Below are 25958 nucleotides of genomic sequence, written 5' to 3' on the forward strand. Positions count from 1 at the left end.
TGATAGAGAAAAACAAAATCTTGTTTTTGTGTGTGTTTTGTCTTGGTTAGACTTTTTAAATATCAATATATACTTAAAGGGATAGTTCACTTTGATATTAATTTTTCTTATAAAACGGTTAGTTCCAATCCTTGATTCTGATTGGTCAAGAGCTGTGCTTTATTCACGATAAAACACGGCAATGACCGCTTCACCCAACGGTTCTATGTATCACTGCGCCCTTAGCAACACCCTTAGCAACCACACATATCAACCCAATGGGCAGTGAAATGCTTCGGTGACTGGTGTAGTGAAAACGGTTGCAGCATATTTTAAACAAATCACCAAGACGGAACTCAACGCACTTATCCGTGACTTCTACGGAACTGTCACGCCGGTTTCACACCGCACGCGTTAGCAGAGCGTTAATTTGGCCATGATCAATGCAATGTTGCATTAATTCAGCGTAAGCCGCGCGGCAAAAATAGAAAGAACGGCGAAACGATCGCGGCACTGCTGCTCCTGCTCTGCTCCTGCTACGCGATGCCGCGCCGCCTCTGCGTGCGGTGTGAATGCTCTAATCTGTTAACATGGGCGCCGAAAAAAATACGCGCTGCTGACGCTCTGCTAACGCGTGCCGTGTGAAACCGGCGTCAGAAGCTCCACAGGAGAAAAATATGGGATCAGTAGCTATGTAGCGTTACGCGCGGGTCTGAACAGATTCCTGAATGATCCACCTTTGAGTTTGTCCTGTCTGAAGAGACACAGCGAATTCACCTCATCCAATAATGTTTTCGTTGGAGTCGTAAAGACAATAAGAAGAGAGGGTCGTGATGAAACACACACCGATTTCTACTAAAGATTTTAGCACCATAAAACTGTCCGATGCGCTTTATCCCAACCTGTCACTATACCAGTCACCGAAGCATTTCACTGCCCATTGGGTTTGCTGCACGGTATTTTTTTCATTAGGAGTCTTCTCGAATGTATTACATTTCAGCACTTCAGCATGACAGTTCGTATTTGTAAAAGTCTCTCCAAATTGTTCGTCAAACCACGTATCCATCGTCATGCCACCTAGTATAAATCGAAATTTACTTGAAACATTTTAGCCTTTTTAAATTATGTCTGTGAGTGGACATAAGTGTAAAAGTAAAGAGCTACTGGAGGCCAAACTTTAAACAAAGAAAGCACTGGAGTGACATTCTTGCTGCAACAGAAAACACCGCTGACAGCGCTGAGCCCCAACTAAAGAGGAGGTTAAATATCACAGTGGAGCCGATTGAGTCAAATATTTAATGCATGCACAATAAACGGAGATGTTCAAATAAATTTAAATAAACAACAATAAATAAAGTATCTCTTGTTAGGCAAAGCAACTAAATTAATAAAGACCTAACTGTTATCTATCAAAATATGTGCCCTTGTGTTTTTTTTTATTATTATTTTATTTGTTAGTTTGCTGAGAGATAAGCTATGCCTATTTGTGTGAGGAAATTTCACAAATTTTGTGTTGTAAAAAAATAAAAAGAATGAGACAAAGTTTGAGAATGGTTTTGTTGTTTTTATTTGAGCTTTCCGCTTCGCGTCGTGCCTAACAACGCCCTTCAGCCGTTACTTATTCACGATACAGCACAGCCTCTCGTACCTTATTGCTTACATATGTTTTAGCTTACCTCAAGGGCATCCAAGATGTAGGTGTCTTTGTTTCCACAGTATTTTCAATTTTGACATTTTTCAGTCAAACCGTTGTAGCCTAAGGGGATCCACCAAAGAGCATGCACAGAGAAGTCAAAATTAAACATGATTTAATGACTCGTAAATGTAAGTACACATTGTTGGCCTAAGACACGAAACGAGCGGTTTGTGTGAGAAAACGAACAGTATTTATATAGTTTTTACCTCTTGTAATAATTTCAAAATGATCTGACGCCCCGGGCGCTTCGGTCTGCGCATGCGCCGGAAGTGATCGCTTGCGTGCCGACGTCACTCTTTGTTTATACACAGATTTCGTAAGTTTTACCTTTCACTAAACATATTTAGATATACGGGAAACCGCAATGAAAGACGATTTCTGTATATCTAAATATGTTTAGTAAAAGGTGAAACTTCCGAAAATCTCCGTGTAAATATTGAGTGACGTCACACGCACGCGATCACTTCCGGCGCAACATTGAACTGATTCAGTTCGGTTCAGTTGGACATTGCACAACTGATTCAGATTACTTGGACGTCACTGTGATTACACGAGGTAAAAACGATATAAATACTTTCCGTTTTCTCACAAAAAACGCTCGTTTCGTGTCTTAGGCCATCAATGTGTACTTGCATTACGAGTCATTAAATCATGTTTAATTTGGACTTCTCTGTACATGCTTTTTGGTGGACCCCCTTAGACTCCAGTGTATGACTGATAGACAACAACGGTTTGACTGAAAAATGTCAAAATTGAAAATACAGTGGAAACAAAGACACCTACATCTTGGATGCCCTTGAGGTAAGCTAAAACATATCAAAAATTAATTTCAAAGTGAACTATCCCTTTAAGTCACCCTGCAGCTCCCTCTAGTGGGCTCCAGTATAATGTTTTTGTATTTGGCAGAGGTCTTTTTTTTTGATAATTTGTCATTTATTTACATTATGACAAGGACAGCCAACCCCCCCGGAAAGAAAGATGGAAAGCTATCCGACTTGTTAAAACTGTTCCATTTACACTTGGTCACATAAATGTGTCTCCACGAAAACAAATATAAATCTGATCAAAGACTGTAAGAGAGAAAATTGCATCAGCACAGGTGAGATAATTTAGTCTCACTACTTTTAGTAAAGATGGTTGGGTGTTGAGCTTTAGGATGTGATGCTGAACTTTTGTTTCATTTGTGGCAGTTTGCACATCTGCTTGCTTAAAGGGATAGTTCACTTTGAAATACATTTTTGGTATGTTTTAGCTTACCTCAAGGGCATCCAAGATAGAGGTGTCTTTGTTTCCACAATATTTTCAATTTTGATATTTTTAGGTCAAACCGTTGTTGTTGTTTTTGCTCAAAATGACACTTTCAAACACAAAAACGACCCATCAAATGTTACCGACATTGTGAATTGTCTACCAAGTATGAGGTGTTTGCATTCACACATCCCTCACTCGTCCCCACTTGCAACAGTAAACAAGACTCGCGTCGTTCTCCACACAGCCCTCACTCGTCCCGCTCGCCACAGTAAACGTGATGAATGACGACTGTAGAACGCAAAAGCCGACTCCCGGACATTTTGGGCGATCTCAAAACACATTTTCGGACAGACTTATTACGGAGAATCACTAGTAGACTGTTGTTTACCTACTGCGAGGTTAGCGGTAGGCGTGGCTTCCTAGGGCAGCGAAGCAAATGCATTCTGGGAGTTGTTGTCTCTAAAGTCCCTGTAAAGGCAATTCTACAAAAAAGTTCTAAACACATTATAAATGTTGCATATGTATTGCTAAAACATATTACAAAGACTGTGAACTGTGAATGTGGAGTTAGACCGTTAATCAGTTTTTCACCATTGCAATTTTACGGATTGTTTGGGCGGGGCTAAAACAGGGCTCGATGACGCACTAGAGCCCTTGAGCTCCTGGACACGCCCCTATTTGATGACCCACAGAGTCTGATCTCTCCCCTTATACACAATAACACTCCCCCCGAGCACATTCGCATTCACCGCTCAATCGTGGGTGACTGTCAGTACAGCTACAGCTGAGCCTACAGTTTTCTAGCTAGCGATGCCTTCGACACAGAAATGCATAGGCTACTACCTGGATGCGATCATGTACAAAACAGATCGGTATCTTCATTTAAATTCCATAAAAACGATCACATCAAGAAGAGGTTTTTAGAGAACCAACCTTGATGAAGAGCTGAGGATCACCGACAGCAACACCCGCCTCTGAAGTGATCATTTTACACTGGATAGTTTTATCCAGACAACTTGGATTCACTGATAATCCGCTGTTACTGGTGAACGGGGCCGAAACGACGATCTCCCGCCTCAGCGTTCATCCTCCCGTCTCCAAAAGCAGTATCAGCTAATATCACCGTCGACAGCTTTCCCGCTAGTGGGCGTGGTTTCAGCGCAGCCAGCGGACACGCCCCCAGCGTTTGAGAACAGAGATAACTGCTAATTTTTTCAAAATTTTGATAGCTTATTTTATGTACTTGCCGGCTTTTTTATCATTCAAATTTGGCTGGGTGGCTAATAACACATTTTTCTGTGGTGTGACAAACTCAGAACACATACTTAATTTTGACTTTACAGGGACTTTAATCCACATAAGCCAAAAATACATTTTCTGTCTTTTCTCAGTCTAGAAAGCTCCAAATTAAAAAAATAATTTCACATTTCTTCTACATAAATTACCCATTTTAAATACACAGTCATCTTTCCAGAGGTGGAATGACCCTTTAACATCTGACATGATGTAATATAAATAACTTAGATGATCTGAATAAAGCACATACTATAAATGACTAATAAAATTCAAGATTATTGTTTTAGTGAAATGTAATACAAAGGCAAAGGAAATCGAAATTTATCAACCTTTTACTTGCCGAGTTAAAATTACTTATTTTTTTTTTAAAGTTTACTTGCATATTCCAAAGATTTCTAATTAAAGCTACTGATAAATATGTTTAGATTTTTACTTAGCAAATCTTTGTAAATTTACTTGCATTTTCTGAGTGAAAAAAGTTAGCAAGATTTTTTCAAGTAAATCCTACTTCAATTTTTTACAGTGTAGTTTTTGATTGATTCACTTCTGTTGCAGAGATCGTTAGTTATTAACTTAGGGGGCGCTAACACGACACCGTTCTAACAGTGCCTGAGGTTCGAGAACCCAAACACTGAAATAGTTTCCCAGGTGCAAGGCTTGACAATTTTTGAAAAATGCGTAAACTTCAAAAACTCAAATCTGTGAACAATTCTGATAACGTGCACATCCATATTACGTGTTTAGTCTATAGGTATTCACGTTTGAATATATATGTGCATATAGTTTTTTTTACAAATTAACCTCAACAAATGTCCGGCCTTAAAAATGTATAATACAGAATTGTTTTATCGCTTCCGCTTATCCATGTGAACTGGAATTATTATGACAACTTTTTTTATTAGTGGTTTGTGTTAATAGATGTTAATTAAAATGCTTTCTGAAACTAACTGTGCTTCCAATAAAACCTTGTTTTTTTTATCTTCAATATATTTTAGGCCCTTGGAAATTCGTGTAATCATAGACAAAAGCTTGTTTTTGCCAATTTAAGAAAGAATTCTGTCTAAAATGAGGGTCTGACGACACCTTTTCATACACATACGCTAAATCATAGTTGGACTGATACGTGGCATTTCCCACATGGGGGCAGTAGAGCAATATAAACTCAGTTAGAAAACTCCATTATCAAGCTGCTGTTTATTTAGATTTTAAATGTGTGAACCTTTTGTTTTATACATATTTTAAGTCAGTTTAAAGTGTAATGTCTATATACCTCTTATATAATGTCATAGAAGTACTCTGATAAGATTGTGTGTGATTCAACACACTCCAAAATGCACAAGCTATGCATGTGTGCTCTCACTGACCTGTACATATAAGCAAACAAACATTTATCCATTTAAATAAAGAAATGTGCTTTCGGAAGAGGCCAGTGGTGTAAAAGGGTCCGCGTTGATCTGTGTGTAGGCTGAGACGTCTGTGCGTGCGAATGTGTGAGATGATTCCAGAGACGTGGCTGTGTGTACGTGGTGCGACAGTATTTGCCAATATAAACTGAAGACTAGTGAATATGCCTGTTTTCCTAAGTCTCCTTTTCTGCTGTTCATGAAATGAAGAGAACCGGTACGTCTCACATATGGAGCGCATTCCTTCACTCCAGGCAAACACAGTCCACTTCCTGTTTTAGTAAGCTTGGCCACCCTGCGTACACTGATACTTTCACTCTCTCACTACCAACTCGCCCATCTACACACTCCAGTGGCGCTGGTTTTCCATTCGTCCTGGTTTTTAGTTCTCGAGAAGCTGTGGTTTGTTTGTATTGTGAGTTTTGATAGGATCAGACGGCCTCGTGCTGCAGTCAGTGTCGTAGTGAAGCATTTGACCGGTTAAATCTGAATCTGTGTTTTGAGCGTTTCTGGCGTGTGTGTGTGTGTGGGTTACGTTGAGGGCTGAACGTGATCTTGTGTGATGCTCGAGTCTGCGATCATGCAGGCTGTGGAAAAGTTTTGGAATCACGAGGGGTGTGTGTCGGTTGATGTAAACCACATGGGCTAGGTAGGCCAGATAGAACGCCAGGATAAGAAATGAAAATAAGATGCGCTGGCAGTGGGGGGTCTAAAATCAAACGCCAGCCCAAATGGCAAGTGTGTGGAGAAGTTAGATTGGCAAGTAAATAAAAAAACAGTGTAATTATTTAAGGAGTAGTTTTGCTGATAATTTTCTCACCCCCATGTCATCCAAGATGTCCATGTCTTTCTTTCTTCAGTCGAAAAGAAATTAAGGTTTTTGATGAAAACATTCCAGGATTTTTCTCCATATAATGGACTTCAATAGGAACCAAACGGTTCAAGGTCCAAAAGACCGTTTCAGTGCAAACTGTTGAAAGGGCTTTAAACGATTCCAGAAGATGAATAAGGGTCTTATCAAGCGAAAAGATCGCTCATTAAAAAAAAAAATAACAAAGTTGAAGTTTTATAAGCTCAAATGGTCGCCTTGCTCTGTTCTGTGATGCGCGTTCGTGACTCTCCTGTTCAAACTCGTTCATCAAAATGACAAATCTTTTTTCCGAGTCAATTCGTTCGTTTCGTTCGTTGAATGAACCAAATGACTCTGAAAAAGATTCGTTCATTTTGATGAACAAGTTCGAACAGGAGAGTCACGAACGCGCATCACAGAACACAGCAAGGCGACCATTTGAGCTTATAAAACTTTGTTATTTATTTTTTAAATGAGTGATCGTTTCGCTTGATAAGACCCTTATTTATCGTCTGGTGTCGTTTAAAGCCCTTTGAACACTTTGCACTGAAACTGTCTTTTGGACCTTGAACCGTTTGGTTACCAGTATAGTCCATTATATGGAGAAAATCCTGGAATGTTTTCATCAAAAACCTTAATTTCTTTTCGACTGAGGAAAGAAAGACATGGACATCTTGGATGACATGGGGGTGAGTAAATTATCAGCAAAAGTTTTTTTGAAAAGTGAGCTAATTCTTTAAGGACTGCAACATAATGCATCATTTAAATGAAATTGCTATTATGATAATCTGATGCTCTCTGATGGCATTTTAGTCAAATCCTGCAGATTCCCAGATCCATGTTGGCGCCTCTTATGTTCACTCCACTCATCAGGTCTGGGACTGGGACGGTCGTGGCAGAAGCTTCATTTTGTCCTCATTGACCCATTTTTGTATTGATGTAGACGTTGTCCTGCTGGAAGATCCAGACATGTCCCGTTATAAGATTTCGAGCAGAGGCCGTCAGGTTTTGATTTTTTTCATCTGTTGGTTTTTTTTTAGAATCCATGAGTCCATGTGTCTGAACAAGATGTCCAGGAGCTCCAGGAAAAAAAAAATGGCCCACAAACATTAAAGATCCAGCAGTATACCCAGACAGCAAACTGACATTGAATCAACGTGGAAACGACGTCTCTCATGACATTGAAACAACGTTGATTTTGCTCATCGAATTAACGTTGAACCAACGTCAGACGCGGCATTCTTCAAAGCTAAATGAAAATCGAAAATTGGTTTGCTTTCATAACGTTGAAACAACGTTGATTTCAAGTTGATTTTCCGTTAGTTTTGAAAGAATGACGCGTCTGACGTTGGTTCAACGTTAATTCGATGAGCAAAACAATGTCAAATCAACGTTGTTTCGATGTCATATTTCCACGTTGATTCAATGTCAGTTTGCTATCTGGGTATGCCGGATATATTGGGATATTTTTCATCCCCGTTTGCACCAAACACGTGGTGTGTTTGCTGCCAAAAAGCTCTCTTTTTTGCCTATTTTGCAAATGCCCTTTTGTGTGTCGAGCCTCCCTCCTGGAATATGGTCATGGGATGTGTCCTCTGACATGCTTGTTTAAGAAATAAATGGGTAGCACTTTACAATAAGGTTCATTAGTTAACATTAGTTAACTACATTTGTTAGCATGAACTAATATTGAGCAGCATTTATTAATCTTTGTAAATGTTAATTTTAGGGATGCACCGATCCACATTTTTTCACTTCCGATCCCGATACCTGACTTTGGATATCGGCCGATACCGATACTTTTCCGATACCTGAGAGCTGTGTTTGCTTTAATAGTATTTATCATTATTGTTGATTTTATATGATGCTGAAATAAACTCCTCTCTACAGGCAAGGATGATATGTACGTATGTATGTATGTCAATATATATATAAATAAATAAATATATATATATATATATATATATATATTAAACAATAGATAGACAATTAAACAAAGATACACATTATACAGGCCTACACAGTGCTTTAATTTCAGGAAGGTCTACAAACATTATTCAGGTATGGTCTTAAAAAGAATTATAATAAAGTAATCAAAAGTAAAATAGCACTGCAAAGTTTATCATAGATAGATTTATGCTTATTAAAGCTGAAGTAATTCATTCAAGAGCTGTGAGTGATTTTCTCTTTGCCTTTGGTTGTTTGATTCTCAGTAATGTCGCAATCATCACATTTATACTGCTGCCCCTTTAAGAACGAGTTCAGATTTCATAGTCTACTGATGCACCATATTTTCTCCCAAATATTTCCATAACTACGTTCATTTTAGACATAATAAATTGTTTAACTGTTAATCTCCAAGTCGGTCGGTTTAACATTTTTGTGCAGTCTACATTTGATCGTTTAGACGCGCATATGAAGCCCAGAGTATAATTTGCTTGTCTTGTTGCGGTCTGTTTCGGAGCGCGCCGCACTGGGAACAGCATCTCTTGCGCAAATGTTGTGCTTTTAATAGCTCTTTTTATTATTAAAAGCGTCCCGCAATTTAGTAACAGCAGAGACTGCATTTTACTACAATCATCGATCGTGCTGATTCTGTATTAAAGTTTGAGTTTTAGGGAGAAATGACAGCGCACCGTCGCGATGGGAAGGAAGTTGGCTAGACAGAATGCGGCTATTGTTTTTAATGTTTTTTTTTTTTTACCTCAATATATTCTTTAATATTTGGAAATCAGACTAATATCACAGATCTAAAGTGTAACCAGGCTACGTTTCCTCTGTCGTCACTCATTACGCCGGGCTGTCATGTTGTGCTTGCTGTTGCACCGCGTGAGAGGTCTCTCTCTTTCTCTTCTGGACTGCGAATTGCAAACATGCATCAAATAGTTTAATTAATACGGCTTTGCAAACATTGCACTTTGCTGTCTTGCTCTGCACTGCAGCGGTGTTTCCAGTTCCACCATATGATTTCCACACAGCGAACATGTTATAGCTCAGTGCTATCCTGCTAGCTGGCTGCAAACTGCGGAATGGATTTCCTGAGCGGGGGTGTGTCTCATTAGCCGCGTTTCCACTGCCGGGCTAGGGCTGGGCCAGAGCTAACAGCGAGCCGGGCCGAGCTAGTGGCATCGGGCCTCAAGCACCGGGCTTGCGTTTCCACTGCCGGGCCAGTAGCCCCACAGCGCAGCTCCAGACCCCACCCCTAACACGCCTTTCAGGATCAAACGTCATAAAACCCAGCCCATTTCAGCGGGTATTATGAATTAATTTATTTTTTAAATTAGGAACATAGCATGTATATTAACTCAACTGCCGTAGTGGCTGCAATAGTGTCCCGAGACCAGTACAGGCGATTCTCCATTTCAAGCAGCGATTTTTTGCGCGATATAACAAGTAGGACTGCGGGCACGTTTTCAAGTTATTCATTAATCGTTAACCGAGGCCCATCGGTTAATACTCGGTGCATAGTGTGCGCGCCGCAACCTCGAGATACGGAGTTAATTTTTTAACACCTTTAATAACTGATTGGACCCCATTTGAAACGAAATTAATTTATAGAAATAAAACGCAGCAAGTACGGAGCAGTTAAAGCCCCATTTCCATCACCCTTCAAACTGAAATTGCCAATTGAAAATAAGCAAAACGTCCATTTCACAAAAACTCCGTGTCTGCAAATAATAATAATAATAATAACCATCATCATCATTATTGTAACATTTTTTTAGGCTGCATATGTAGAAGACGCCTTTATCCAAAAAAGGAATAGAGCACAAATAAACACAATATTTTTGACAAATATCAGCGCATATCCAGTGTGTGTGGAGCACGCACTGATGGCTGCGAGACGCCCATGTGAACAGTTTCATTGCATTTCTTTCAGTGGAAACAACTTAAAATACTCTTTCATTTCTGGTCATACAGAAAATAATAATACATTATTCGCAAATAAATTTATTTATAACAAGAAAACGTTGTGCTTTAATCAAGGCGCGCTTCATGATCTCCGTGAACTGAAGCGCGAGACCTGAAACAGCCACCGCATTCGAATTTGTTCGTTTTAAATTGGACATTCAAAGCTTTAAATGTCCAATTTAAAACGAACAAATTCGAATCGAAAGCCAATCTTCTATGTTTATGTAGGCTAGCTTAATTTCTCTCTAAATGTGCATCCGGAGATGGAGATATGTTTTTAGCCGAAAATCATTTAGAAAACAATAGTTTATTAATAAACAATTAATGCCTCGTTATTTTATATTATTTTATTATCAGACACATTTATTATAGCCTATAAATCACCCATAAATCCCCTTTCTGTAGGCTGTGGTTACGGCTCTTCTCATTCAGCACTGCGGGGAAAATATCATTTCCAGGTTCTAATTTGGCCTCAGAAAACCAGTAAAATATATATTTTTTCATATTAATTTGTCAAATATTTTAAATGTTTAAGGGGCAAAAAAATCAAACAAATATCTGAAAATTCGTCGATATGTAGCTATATATAGCCTATATATTGTTGCGCAGCATTTGGCATAGGCCTACAGTTCAAATTAAAATGTTATGCAATTTTAAACGGTTAATCGGTTAAACATGGACACCCCTATGTGCATCTTGCTTCAGATCATAACGTTCCATAACACCGATAAACTCCGCCTTTTACCTTGAGCACGCCTCTAGCCCGAGCTGGCCCCCTCTGGCCCAAGGTATTCGACGGGCCAGAAATCCTGGCCTTTGGCCCTGAGGAAGCACCGATCAAGCCCCGGAAGTGACAGTGGAAACGCGACTGGCCCTGGCACGCACTAGCACGGCCCGGCCCTGGCCCGGCAGTGGAAACGCGGCTATTGAGCCCTATGTTACAGTCACTGATTGAGCTGCACCTCCGTTCAGGGTATCCATTCCACAGTTTGCAGCCAGCTATAGCAGACTAGCAGGCCCGGCGGGAATCACTTTTGGAGTCATTTCAGCAGACAACGTTAAAGCGCAGAAATGGATCATAAATATCGGATTTCTCCGCAGGTTGGATCGGAAAAATCCGATACGTGAATTATGCTGGTATCGGTCCCGATACCGATACTGGATCGGATCGGCCCCATCCCTAGTTAATTTCAATATTTGCTAATACTCTATTCAAATCTTGTTAACATTAGGTAATGCGCTGTGAGCTAACGTGAACAAACAATGAACAGCTTTATTTTTATTAACCAACATCAACGAAGATTAACAAATACAGTAACAAATGTATTGCTCATGGTCATTAACCAATGGACCTTATTGTAAAGTGTTACCAATAAATGCTACACACATCCTTGAGGGTTAAATGAATTGTTGCCAAACATATAGCATGCCAGAAACACTAATAATAATGATCCAGTCATAGACTATTAAGAGCCAGATTTATTTACAGCTTGTGCCAGCGCAAACTCTCTTTTGGCGTAAAGAAACCACTGTCAGGATTTACTAAAGACACTCTGAAAAGGCGTAGACAGGGTTATTTTTGCGGCGGACCTTATTGCATATGCATTTGTAGGAGATTCCCTTTCAGATGCTAAATGTATGGGAGGAGAGTATTTCAAGGAATCACGCAAGGTGATTTGCGCCATAATTGGTGACTGGTGTTTTTGCGCCATTATTTACCACCCGAAAAAAGCACGCCTTAAACCAGACGCTCTGTGGCCGATTGATTTGGACATTATGGAAGTGATCCGGCTATGTTCTTTCATTAGCGTGTCGCCTCCAATCCCGTCGGCACTCTAATGGGACTGCGCTCTTACGCTAATTAGCCCTGTTTATTTACTATTGCCCTTTTTTATTGCATGTGTTGGTGTTTAATGTTATTTAATCCAAAAAAAATACTCTAAAAAATCTAAAGTTTGACCTTATTAAGAACTGAGCGTTATTGATGCGTTTGCTGTTGCATGTTTAGAGGACACCGGGACGTATTTCCCCAGTGTGAAGCGTTGTCCTGGCCGTTACCTGCAGCCCTGTTCGGATGCGGTCAAGAGGTGGTTGAGGAGCCTGAAAAACAGCGGGAAGATCCTTCTGCTCATCACCAGCTCACACTCGGACTACTGTCGACTAGTGTGTGAGCACATACTGGGGTGAGTTTTACGCGCATGCTCATAATCGACATAACATTTACAGTTATTTACAATATAAAATAATCAAACCTTTTGAATTAAAAGTGTTATTTAGACTTAGTTCATACTGTCTGTCAGTAGGGTTGGGTACCGAAAATCGAGTATCGATTGGAACCGAGACTAACTTTTCGTTTTTCCCGGAATCGTTCAAAAGTTACAATTTCGATTCCTAGTTTCGATATTCACAGTCCGCCGAGCGGAAGAAGAAACCGCTGAACAACACCAACGAAGAAGCGTCTACCGAAAGTGTTGGTATAACCGCGCGAGTCGAACATGAGTAGCTTACGTCGGCGGTCCAAAGTATGGCTTCACTTTTCTAAAAATAACGAAATCTCGGCCAAATGCAAAATTTGTGACAAAAGGAGTATTTGTGACAGAAGGAGTATTTCCTTCAGAAAGACCGTTGGTTAGCAAGGTTAGCTAAACTTTTTTGACCCTGCCTCTTAAAAGAATCGGAATCGAGAATCTTTAGGAACCGGAATCGAAACAAGGAATCGGAATTGGAATCAGAATCGTTCAAATTCAAACAATACCCAACCCTATCTGTCAGTCCAGACTCATGTATATTTGAGGAGAACACGGTGAGAACACATTCTCGCTTAGTTTCTCCTATGTACAGCACTAAGCATTCCTCATCATCACGCTGTACTTTATATATGATTTTGCATGTAGTGTAGGATTCTGGGCAAAAAAAAAAGTGTAAAAAGTGTGCTGAGGAGATTCTGGTTTGTTAATATTTTGATATCGTTTTTGCTATCCTATTGCTGTTCCTGTTTCTGCAGTGGAGTCGGCCAGCATATACACAAATAAATCACCATACAAATAATTTCTACACTCATATTTTTGCAGAACGGACTTCGAGGATCTGTTTGACATCATTATCACGAATGCTCTGAAGCCTGGATTCTTCTCTCTGGTTCCGCAGCAAAGACCCTTCAGAACTCTGGGTGAGTAACACACACTTCCCACGACTCCGACATCAGTGCAGCCAAAAGACGTTCATTAGTGACTTAGAAAACACTAAAGCTAGGCGTTCGCTGGAGTGCAGAAATACGCATATTATTCCTCTATTAAAGGTTTAGTATTCCCATATATTTGAGAAATTAAATTCATATAAACGAGTGATTGGTCGACTTAAAGGGATACTCCACTTTTTTTGGAAATAGGCTCATTTTACAACTCCCCCTGAGTTAAACATTTGAGTTTTACCGTTTTCCAATCAATTCAGCCGATTTTCTAATATTTATAAGAATATCAGTAACCAGACAGTTTCTGGTCTCATTGACTTCCATAGTAGGAAAAAATATACTATGGAAGTCAATGAGACCAGAAACTGTCTGGTTACTGATATTCTTCTAAATATCAAAAAATCGTCTGAATTGATTCGAAAACGGTAAAACCCAACTGTTTAACTCTGGGGGAGTGGTAAAATGAACCTATTTCCAAAAAAAGTGGAGTATCCCTTTAACGAAAGACTACCAGTTATTGTAAGATGTGGAAGTGTTGAAACTAAAACTGTATAGAAGGATTGTTTGTTATCCTCATTGTGTATCCTAACACATTTCTCTCAATAGTGGATGATGTTGAAGATGGCGAAGGCTTGCCGTCTCTGGAAAAGCCTGGCTGGTATTCTCAGGGCAACTGGCCTCATCTACACGAACTACTGAAGAAGATGACCAACAAACCTGAGCCCAAGGTAGACAGTCTGAATCCTCAATCATTCTGAAAATGGCAAAGCTTATCAGCATATTAAAATGATTTCTGATTTCTATATATATACACACACATATATAAACTGTGTATGTATATCTTTGATTAGTCTTTTACATTATGGAATGCTTAACAGAGATAACACATGCCAATTTGACCATATACTGCATGAAAACCTGTAAATCAAAGTTTTGTGACATTCTGTTTAACTGTTAATTTCCCAATCTTTTAAGCTTTCAATTATTTACTAATGTTTATAATTTATTTATTATAAAAAGAATAATGATACAATATTTTAATTTTATTTTTAAGTATTTCTGCAGATGTTGTATGCTGCCTGTATTGAGTGTGTGTGTGAATTGATTTGCGTCCACGTGTGTGTCTTATCTGATGCAGGTGGTGTATTTCGGAGACAGCATGCGCTCGGACATGTTCCCCGCCTGCAGCTTTGGAAAGTGGGAGACGGTGATGATCGTGGAGGAGATGGAGGGGGAGGGCGTCCCCCGTGCGAACGCGACCCCCTGTAACAGCCCCACCCCGACCGAAGGCCCTGCAGAGAAAAAGGGCAAGTTTGAGGTGGGACTGAAAGGCTGTTTCTGTTTAGTCAAGCTCAGGATCTTTTCCACTCTCCATTTCAGAGGGAAGCGAGTTGGAATGTTACATGTGTTTGTCTTTTGGATGTCTTGGATTATTGGAATCTCATTTGATATCTTTAACAAAATCTTACTTTTATGTTTTGGAATAATGTCTTTGGCAATATCTATACAGTAGTCAACATTTGAAGTGGATCAAAACCTTTCATCAAAGTTATGAATTTTGAACAATGCCCGTTCTTGTCTATTAGGACGACTTTGATTAACTGTTTTTATCAACTTTGACCACTGCATTTCTGAAAAACTTAAAACTCCAGGTTGCCAGTTGCCAGAAAACACAGCGTACTGTTGCAATGGAAGCCAGCAAACAAACTGGGTCAGAGATCGCAGACTCTACCCGACCTAAAAAGCCTCAGCATCCATCTAAAAAACTCTACGAACAGGGGCATTAAAACCCGCCAACCTACAGCGTGTGGGCCTACTCGGCTTTAATATGTATAATTTGTACTACAGTACCTATTTCAACCATAGCTGTCAATATTACATACTGCACCTTTAAAGTAACACGCCAAAATTGGACTAAAAATATATTAAAATAATAGTATCAGTATATTATTCTTCATTCAGTTCTATGTAGGGCTGTCACGATTGCTCGATTAAATTTGAGTACTCATTAAAAAAAGAAAATAATAATCTGTAAGCGAAGAATTCCACAGACGAGAATCCATGAGCCGCATTATTACACCGTTTTCTAAGGCTGGACGATGTATGATATAACCAGGGCTTTACATTAACTCTCTATCTAGACTTTTACTTAATAAAAAAAGGTTCCCTTCATCTCAGTGGAATAAGATTTTGTGACTTTTTGTACATTATCTATCTATGTACACAAACTGGGCTTGATTCGGTTGTTCTGAAGGTTTGTAAAAAAATTGTTTTACACTTCTGGTCTTTGGGGTTAATATGACCCTACATTGAAATGAATGGGAAATGTGAAAGAAAAAAAGAAAAAAAACTAAATATATTTTCTTCATGTGTCAAAAAAAAATAAATAAAAAATCCGGCATAAATCTGAAAATTTTTACACAGAAATGAAGGCCTAGTACTAGAGCATAAATGCAATGTATCATAAAAAATTAATATTTCATATGCAAGCTAATGTTGTAGTTGAGGAATTGTGTGGTATATGGATAAAAAAGTATTTTATATCTCCAAAAACACAGCATTAATGAATAGATTAGAAGTAAATAAAAAAAATGATATATTATTTGTATGATAAAAATTTATATTTTTTGTACAATTACTCAATCAATTGTTGAAGCCCAGAAGTTCGAAACGAAGACCATTTGAACCACTTAACTTTCACCGTACCACAGCTTGGCATTATATTTTTAAAACAATATTGACAAACTATAAATCATTTGAAAGCTTACAATCTCTAGTTTCCATATGTGGTGACTAGGGTTGGGTATCGAGAATCGAGTATCGATTGGAATCGGGACTATCTTTTCGTTTTTCCCGGAATCGTTCAAAAGTTAAAATTTCGATTCCTAGTTTCGATATTCACAGTCCGCCGAGCGGAAGAAGAAACCGCTGAACAACACCAACGAAGAAGCGTCTACCGGAAGTGTTGGTATAACCACGCGAGTCGAACATGAGTAGCTTACGTCGGCGGTCCAAAGTGTGGCTTCACTTTTCTAAAAATAACGAAATCTCGGCAAAATGCAAAATTTGTGACAAAAGGAGTATTTGTGACAGAAGGAGTATTTCCTTCAGAAAAGCAAGGTTAGCTAAACTTTTTTGACCCTGCCTCTTAAAAGAATCGGAATCGAGAATCGTTAGGAACCGGAATCGAAACAAGGAATCGGAATCAGAATCGTTCAAATTCAAACGATACCCAACCCTATTGGTGACTGATTTTCAAAATAATTTACACAGGAGCCGTAATTTATCAATTTGCAACAAGAATATTTTCATACTCATAAAGCGTGTTCAGACCTTTATTTTGAAATAGCAATGAACATGAAAAATCATGAAAAAAAGTTAGAAACCTCCAAGAGTTCAAAAGATAGCATCCATTCAATTATTTTAGAAAAAAAGGTCTGAAAATGTTTTAAATATTACGAAAAAAAATAATAGATTCACCATTTGTGTTATGGCAATAAGCTATATGTTCTTTGTATGTGATTCCTGAAGGTTGAATTCATATCAAAATCTGCCAAACTTCCATACTACTTCTGAACAGGATGTCTACTTCATAAATTGTGTGAAAATAATGGTTCATATCACTCAAAAGACATATGGAAATGGAGGCGCCCTTATATGGGCAGTAATGGAGTCTGGTTGTGCCCTAGTGAAAAAGTTTGGTACTGCGCCCAAACTAAATCTCACTGAAAGCTCATTTTTTGAGATATCAACCTAAAATTTGAAACAAAACTTGTTCCGATTTTTGGCTTTGATTTTTCTGCAGTTTTAGAGTAGCCCAGGTTTTGAAAATATATATTTTATATAAAATATGAATAATTTTTTTTTTTTTACATTTGTACATTTCTATAAACTCAAAACCAAGACCAATCTTACGTCTATATTCCAAAGCATTCTTGAATTGCAACCATTTAAGTTTGAAATGAGCATTTCCATGTCTATTCAAAAAAAGGGACAGTTAAGAGGTTTAACACCCGGGTGTGTTTCAGCAGTGGCGTGTAACTAAGTCACTCTCACTAGCCACTTTGGCAGGTTGTCAAATATTGTCAATAAATATAGATTTTTCGATACGGAAATATATGAAACGCTTCCAATACTCATTTTCAGCAGAGTAGATAAACGTTACAAGCTGCGCTTTCTCAAGATCTCTCTGACAGTGAGTGACGCACGAACCCGCCTCTCCTCACTCATTTGCTGAATATTGATGAATATTGCTGGTGTTACAGAGTATAATTTTAATTAAAGCCGCCTCTCAGTACTAAACTGAGTTATTTTGCGCTTAAACAGTCTTAGTGAGTGTTCACGCAAACGCACTTTAGTTATGTTTTTAGTGGACGCAAACAGGTGAGGAAGAAAATGCGCGTGTTACAGTATAATGGATCTGTGCTTGAGGTCTTAAAGTGAACGCCACGTTTATTTTCGGCTCATATTTTCAGCCCTTTTTCTCTATCGGCCAAAGACCCAAAATTGATGGATGGATGGATGGATAGATCATCAGAGATTTGAAAAACAGCTGCATGCATTTTTTTGCAATCACTTGTTACAAAGACACCAGTGGGAGAAAAGGCAGTCAGCAGGAAGAGGAAAGGGAGAATTACAGGAAAGATAGTGGATGTTCTTTCAAAAAATATGTCTATACAGCAGAAATATCATTTTTGAGGAAGCAAAATTGCTAAGAAAACTGTAACATGACTCAACTCACTGTCCTTTAGGGTTGAGGATTCAGTTTTCAGATGAACAAACTGTTTATAATTTCACCGAAAACGTTCTCTAATATTTGTAACTTTACCTTTGGAAAGGCAGGAAAGATGTTCCACTTACGTTGGACTCTAAAGAAATTAGAAATAAACTAATACAACTAGTTATGTTTCAGGATTCTGTAACCGAAATAAGGAGAATGTATGTTCAGATGCAAAAGCCTCTAAGTGCCATTTGAAATTTTCTTCTAAAATGATCATTTTTATAAAGTTTGTATATTTAAGTTCAGTAATTTCACTTAAATGGCAATGAAGATTACCTATTAATTGTCATTTAAGTGAAATTACTGAACTTAAATATACAAGCTTGATAAAAATGATCATTTTAGAAGAAAATTTCAAATGGCATTTAGAGGCTTTTGCATCTGAACTCTTCGTATATATTGGTAGGATTGTTGTTTTTTTCCTAAATACATTTTTTTTGTTGTTGTTGAAAAATTGGTACCTACTTAAAGAGTAACTAAACCCTAAATCAACTTTTTTTTAGTTAATGATCTGTAAGAATGGATCTTTATTAATACCAGTCATTGATTCGAGTAACTTTTTTGACATTTGTGTATACAGTGCTTAATTTCTACAATATATGGTGTAAAAACGTCTTAGTGCTGCCCTCTTCAGGTTGAACGGTGGTTACTGCAGTTGAATTTTTCTATTGGATGTTAGCGGTTCTTCGTGACGTACGCAGGTTTCAGCTCACCACGCGAGCTACGCCCTTGGCAGTATAAAAACCATCTTGTGTCGTCAAAACCACTGTTGGAATTGCGAGTATTGAAAACGATCAGGATAGACTGTTTTCGCATCTATTTCGTCCCCTCTATCTCCGCTGGGGTCTGCCCACTTTTTCAGCATTTTTCAAATATTGCCAGTGGGCGGAGTCAGTCTCTGACTAAGGGTTTAGTTACCCTTTAAAAAACAATTTGACCAAATTAATATTTTCTCCATATGAGTGCAGTAATGTCTTAGATTAAAACAACTATAGATTTTACCCACTGACGCATCTTAGCCTGCATTATTTATTTATTTATCAATCATGATACTATTCTAGTATTTTTGAAAACCCCTGTTTAAAAAGTAGAGCTTTTTCTTTTCTCCAAAAATCACAGAGCCAGGATTATGCAACACTGTGTGTGTGTGTGTGTGTGTGCGTCAAACTGTGGGAACTTCTGATCAAACACTTCCTCTTTTACCAGATCAGAGTGTTTCATTCTATTGAAGTCCTCCAGTTCAGAAATTCATCGATTTTTTTTTTGCTCTCGGTCTCAGATTTTATATTGGACATTTAGTTCATTGTAGTTCATTAAGCATTTAGTTCACCTAAAAATGAAAATTCGACCATCATTTACTCATCTGCAAGTTGTTTCAACCCTGTATGAATGGAAGGAAACCCTGGAAATCAGTTCAGTTTCCCACATTCTTCAAAATAGCTCCTTTTGTGTTCAGCAGAAGAAAGACATTCATTCAGGTTTAGGACGACCTTAGGGCGAGTAAATGACCTATCCCTTTAAGTCAGTCATTTATTGCACAAAACACTTGTTGACAATCTTTACGTTGAAACTTATTGCAAGGTAAGTCATAAAGTCATATTTTATGAGTCGGACAGGTTACGTGACTTGTACTCATCCTCAAAACCCAAACACTGGCATTTCACTAATTTGGGCTGAATTGATTAAAGAGCTGAATATGTAAAGCATTCCCTACTTGTTTAGTAGTCAGACCTTTGACCTTTTGGCCTTTTCCTAACTTCCTGACCCTGTTCCTCAATTCAGACCATCCTATCGAATAAACCCAGAAAGGCCACAATATAACTTAACAGTAAGGGATGATGTACAGTCAGCTGCAGTTTTCATCAAATGCACTTGCAACAGTGATTTTGATGCAAAGTACATTAAAATACAGGTTATTTTGAACCATGACACTAAACCAATTAAAATGTAGTATTCCTGATGCCTGTGTATTTTCCTTTCCAATTACACACTATTCAGTGGTCAGTGGCATTTTATTTTTTAATTTTTTCAGAACAGATTAGACCTGTAACCATCCCACCTCTCCAGGAAATGAGAGAGAGAGAGAGAGAGAGGCTTTGTATCCACCTAGGATTAAGATGCATTTCCGATGAACACAAGTGGTCATCCTGGACACATCACCGTTTATCCTCTTGCTTTCGGGTTTCGTCGAGACCCTTTTATTTCGCCACACTCTTTATCTCTCATTACTTTCACTTTTGGCGTTCAAATACTATTGAATAAACAAACCCGTGTTACCTAGCTTACGCGTAAATATGAACATAATGTAATATACACTGTTAGACCTTACCAGGTTTTTTACAGTAAAATACTGGCAACAGGCCAAATTCTGACACTATCATACCATTTTCCATTAAAACAGTAATATACCGTAGAAAACAAAACTAGCCTACAGGAATATACTGTGAATTAACAGCTCTCAAAGTCAACACTCAGAGACTGTGTTCGTAATCACACCCTATGCCCTCATTCACTATTCCCTACATTAGTTCACTAATATAGTCCACTTGAATGAAAAGAAGTGAGTGAATTGAGACACTGATGAACACCTGATAAACAGAATCACTGAAGCACAGAGAAACAAGAACTGAGAAAGAGAAACACAAGATCTACAACTGACTTCCAGCAACACTGAGTGTGAAAACAGTTTACAAACCAGTTTAACATTATTTATTTCATACATGTACAAAAGTTCTTTTTGAGAATTAACAGAGATTTAATTATTAATAAAGTTTTTTTGTCACCATAATGGAGATCAGTATTTGCTTTAGTAGGTCTCTTATCCCTGGACTTGTGACATTTATCTCTCTCTGACTGCTGTAACAGTGAGTTTTAAAACACATTTGTTGTACCAAGAAAAAGTCAAAAGGAAGTTGATCTGGTGTTATCGGCTTTTGCGATAATATCACAATCATTCTGGATATGTCTGATTTTCAGATCTTTCCGGTTTGTACTCTGTGAATATATATGGGTATTCAATTTGTAACTTACATTAAATTATGATTATAAAATAAATCTGTGAATCTACAACATGAAGTCAATATGTTGGTTAATTATGTCATCTGAATAATATTGTAATCATATAAAACATTTAAATAATATCCTGCTTAAGTCAGACACACACAGACATCAACAATTATAATATTCATCTCAACAATGGTAACATTCAAAAGTTTCATGCAGCAGTGCATGCTGGGTTCCAGGATTTTATAAAACTCCCAGCATGCACTGCTGCATGAATAAAAAAAATTGCCACCATTGTTGAGATTAATGTGCTAAATTTTGATATCTTGGTGTTTCTACAAGACTGTAGCGCTGTTTTGGTTTATGTATGATATGTTAAAAAAAATAGTCGTAATTAATTGCTGTGGTTTCACGGTGGTGGTAATGTAACACTTTTGGTTGAGGTTTAAACTCTGAATGAGTAAGAATGAATTATTTAGTAAATGAACAGACCATATGATGATTGTCATGTTTTGACAAATCCAATCATTACTAAACTGTGTGTCTGCACAAGTGTGACTTGCACAAAACACAGCTCACAGCGTCAAAAGAAAATCGAATGTAACAGCGTCAGCAGACCAACTAAAGCAAACACTGATCTCTATAATGGTAACTTCAAACCAAACATTTTTAATTAAACATCTCAACAACATCTTCTATAGATGTATGACAGAAATAAAGCCATTCATGTTAATAATAAGTGTAATAATGTGTAATGGCTGAAGTCAGTTGTAGTTCTTGTGTTTCTCTATTTTCTGTTCTTGATGTTCCTCTTTCCTTCAGTGATTCTGCTTGTTAACTGCAGGTGTTCATCACTAATGCTCAACAATCACTTACATATTCCCTTAATTATCTCACTGCAACACTGCATCAATGTTAATTTTTACTCTTTCTAGTGTGGATTTTCCTGTGGGGTTGAAAGGGTTAACAGTGTAAGATAACCCACAAAATGTATTGTAACAGTAATAAACTGTAAGTTATAAAACAGGTTTATACTGGCAACACTGTTGCCAGTAGTTTACTGTAAAATCTTGTTTTTTGGGGTCACCGTTGTGCTGAAGAGTAGAGCCTGAGCTTCAGTCCAGGAGAAGATCTACAAACATTGATGATACGCTGCATGTTGCTTTATTTAAAAGGCACTGTCTGTGTTAGTCGCAGAATCCGGTGGAAATCTCTTTATTTACAAAAGTTTAATTTTTTAACATTATTAATGCATTATACATTTAGTTATACATTTTAGTTCTTCAAGTGAAGTTAGTTAACTCGTGTTTTAGTCCATTTTTAGTCCAACAGTGTTGCCAGTATTTTACTGTAAAAAAACCTGGTAAGGTCTAACAGTGTATCAATATAATATAATATTATGCAATGTCCTGAATTTATTGGTGGCGGTTTGTCAAGGTTGTGCTCTTTCTCTTTCTGTCTTCCTTGTAAAATCTTTCTCTTAGGATCAGGGAATGAAATCTCCTTCTGACGTATCGAACCAGTGGGGCTCATATTTTGTAGACGTGCAGAAGAATGAGGGAGAGGAGACACGGAGGCTGACCTGGTGTTGTCGCAGTATCCACACATACAGCACTATGGCGATACCCAGCATCGAGGCTATAGCAGGTATTTTTGCTGCTTCCAGTTTGTGTTCTTTTCTTATTTAGACTGTGGTTTTGATTAAGGTATATTATCAAAAAGGTTAGGAAAGCGATTACTGGTTTAGCCCTGTCCTAAATGGCACACTTCAGTTTCATACTTCTGGTCTTGTGGACTTACAATGGCCGCTGTATGCATGTGATGGTGAAGTCCATGAGACCATAGGGCGTCCCATCTGTCATTTTAGGTTTCAGAAGGGCTCTTTGCGGCCGATATAAGCGGGAGACTTTTTCTAGACTACTTCACAAACTCTGAGAGTGTTTAGCGAGACATTACATTTGGGTCTAGGCCAATCCTTTATCAAACCATTCCAGACTCTGAGAAAAGAGGTGATGCTGCAATGGATATTATGAGAACATTGAAGTTTTTGACCTTGGATGCATGGAAATCTGTTGTTGGAGACACCAAATTAAAATGAGGAACCTTTAATATCGCATAATATCTGTATCTGTAATCCTACAGTTCCTTAAAAATATTCTTGTTCTCTACTTCTGCATTTCAGCTTGTGCTCTAGTTTACTGCCATTATTCAGATTCGCATACTTCAAATATTGGGTCTAATAATACAAACAAATCCCAATTTACCAAAAATGTATTCTAAATTTATAGGAACAAATATAGGAACAACTGAAACCACACGTTAACAATATTATTATTATTATTATTATTATTGTTTAACATTTTTATTATATATTATATTATGTTATATATATATTAGGGCTGTGCAAAAATTAATTGCGATTAATCGCATCCAAAATAAAAGTCTGTGTTTACATAATATATTTGTGTGTGCTGTATATAATTATTTTGTATATATAAATACCTATGCATGCATGTATATATTTAAGAATTATTTGCGCTTAAATTCTGTATATATAAATAAATCTATAATCTAAAATAAAGACATAATCTATATTATATAAATATAAATATTTTATTTATGAATAACACATTTTCCTAAATATATACATGCATGTGTGTGTATTTATATATACAAAATAATTATATACAGCACACACAAATATATTATGTAAACACAGACTTTTATTTTGGATGCAATTATATATATTTATATATATATATATAAATGTTAAATAATACAATAAATTTTTTTCTGAAGAACACAGAAAAGGTTGTGAGAATGGCACTCTTGGCTTTGTTTAAAGATCGCGTCTGCAAATTTGGCGAGAGTGACGAAAGTCTTAGGAAAGTGTGTGTGGAAAGCCCTTATATGGAGATGTTTGGGCATGTTTATGCAAATGACTAACCTTGAGCACGCCCATTTAGAATATTACCCATTGACTGACATCAGAGCGAGGGTAAGAGCAAATTCATGTGCATTTAAACGTGTTGTGAATTATTAAGAACTTCGTGAGAACTTCTCCTGTGTGTACAAATACGCTTACAAATTATTAGTGAATGAGACCCATTGTCTTGACTCTTGTTCTGTTCATTTCTTGTGATGCTGCCTATTTGTAAGTAACTTTTTGTGTAATAAATAATCGCATGCAATGTTAAATTTTAAAGACTATTTTTTTGATGGATCATTCAGCAAATTTCAAAGATTTGAGATTTAAACACGTATTTCTGAAAGATAGAATAATGTCTGTTCAATAATATGAATAGTTATTAATTATATTTCTTTGACTTATGCTCCTATGTAACTTTATACAACTTTATACAAATATTTTAATCTTCTAAAAAACCATTCACTCACCCTCGTGTTGTTCCAAATCCGTACGGCTTTTGTTGATCATCGGAACAGAAATTAATATATTGTGAATTAAATCTGAGAGTTTTCTGTCATGTGATGAATAAACATTGATCAGCGAACACAAACAGAAGCTCAACCTTGACGTGCGAGAACAAACCTCTTCCTGAAGCTCAATCGTGCAGAGGTTTAGTACACAGCTTTATTACTTGAGTAAAAGTACAGATAGCCCTTGCTACGTAAATTTGACTCAAGTACAAGTAAAGGTACTACAGTCAGATGTTAAGTAAAAGTACTTGTTGAGTATCAAAAGTACATTTTCTGCTCACATTTATGGACAGAAACGTCCTACATGGAGTTATGTATGGGAATATAAAAGGAATTGAAAGTAAAATCAAGACATTTTCATCTTTTTACCATGTTGCTTTATTTAACATTTAAGAAAATGTAATAAAATTCAGAAAATCGAAATAGTGTGGCGAGGTGGGGCTGCAGCGTCTTCGTCCATGGTTTCGTCTCTTATCTAAAGCTGACCACGGAGTTGACTTTGGTGGAAAGCTGAAGGTGATTGCTGATAGGCTGTCCCAATCAGTGGCGCCTGCACAATCCAATCACGTTTGAGAGGGAAATAGTCCTGAAAATGTGCTTATTTAAAGTGCTGGAGACATTTTGTGATTATTTATATTATACAACATTTCTAGGGGTGTTAAGGGGTGCTGAATCCAAATCTGCTGTATATGAAGCTCAAAAATGTCCCAAAATGCCTCAAAATGGAGAAAGTGAAAATGGCCGCCACCGCCAAGCTGAAATCTATTTTTCAGTATATCTTTTTGACTAAACAAGGTACAAACATGACATAAATGTGCTTTTGTAAGTTTTCCTACATGGGCAATTCAATGGCATATTCAGATTTGAGAAGTAATGTGAAGAAACAGCTTAGAAAAAAAAAAGTTGTTTTTATCTATGAATAATTACTCTGTTATTATTATTATTACTATTAGGGATGCACCGATACCACTTTTTAAGCATCGAGTACGAGTACCGATATTTTTTCCTGGTACTCGCCGATACCGATGCCTGGGGGGGGTGATTTTCTAAGAACAACACAATGAGACTAATGAACATATAAGCATCTTTATTTTTTTAACAACAAACTTTAACCAATAAATTGAGAGTGGTTTATTGTCAAGAACAATGAATTGGGTAAG

At 37.5% G+C, this 25958-nt stretch overlaps 1 protein-coding gene across 3 annotated transcripts in view; it reads left to right on the forward strand.

Annotated features, from left to right (window-relative positions):
* The window catches only part of nt5dc1 (5'-nucleotidase domain containing 1), an 88606-nt gene that overhangs the window by 59395 nt on the left and 3253 nt on the right, over positions 1-25958 (forward strand). Inside the window, exons 7-11 of one of the 3 annotated variants that reach the window (XM_089118381.1) lie at positions 12396-12570; positions 13459-13556; positions 14184-14305; positions 14716-14895; positions 22845-23007. In XM_089118381.1, the coding sequence (XP_088974507.1) occupies positions 12396-12570; positions 13459-13556; positions 14184-14305; positions 14716-14895; positions 22845-23007 (738 nt within the window). Of the gene's footprint in view, positions 1-12395; positions 12571-13458; positions 13557-14183; positions 14306-14715; positions 14896-20389; positions 21106-22844; positions 23008-25958 lie in introns of those variants that run through there. The other 2 variants (XM_089118382.1, XM_089118383.1) reach the window with 2 other exon arrangements.

Source organism: Pimephales promelas, chromosome 13 (genome assembly GCF_988280905.1).
Source record: "Pimephales promelas chromosome 13, fPimPro1.hap1.1, whole genome shotgun sequence".
Lineage (NCBI taxonomy): Eukaryota > Metazoa > Chordata > Actinopteri > Cypriniformes > Leuciscidae > Pimephales > Pimephales promelas.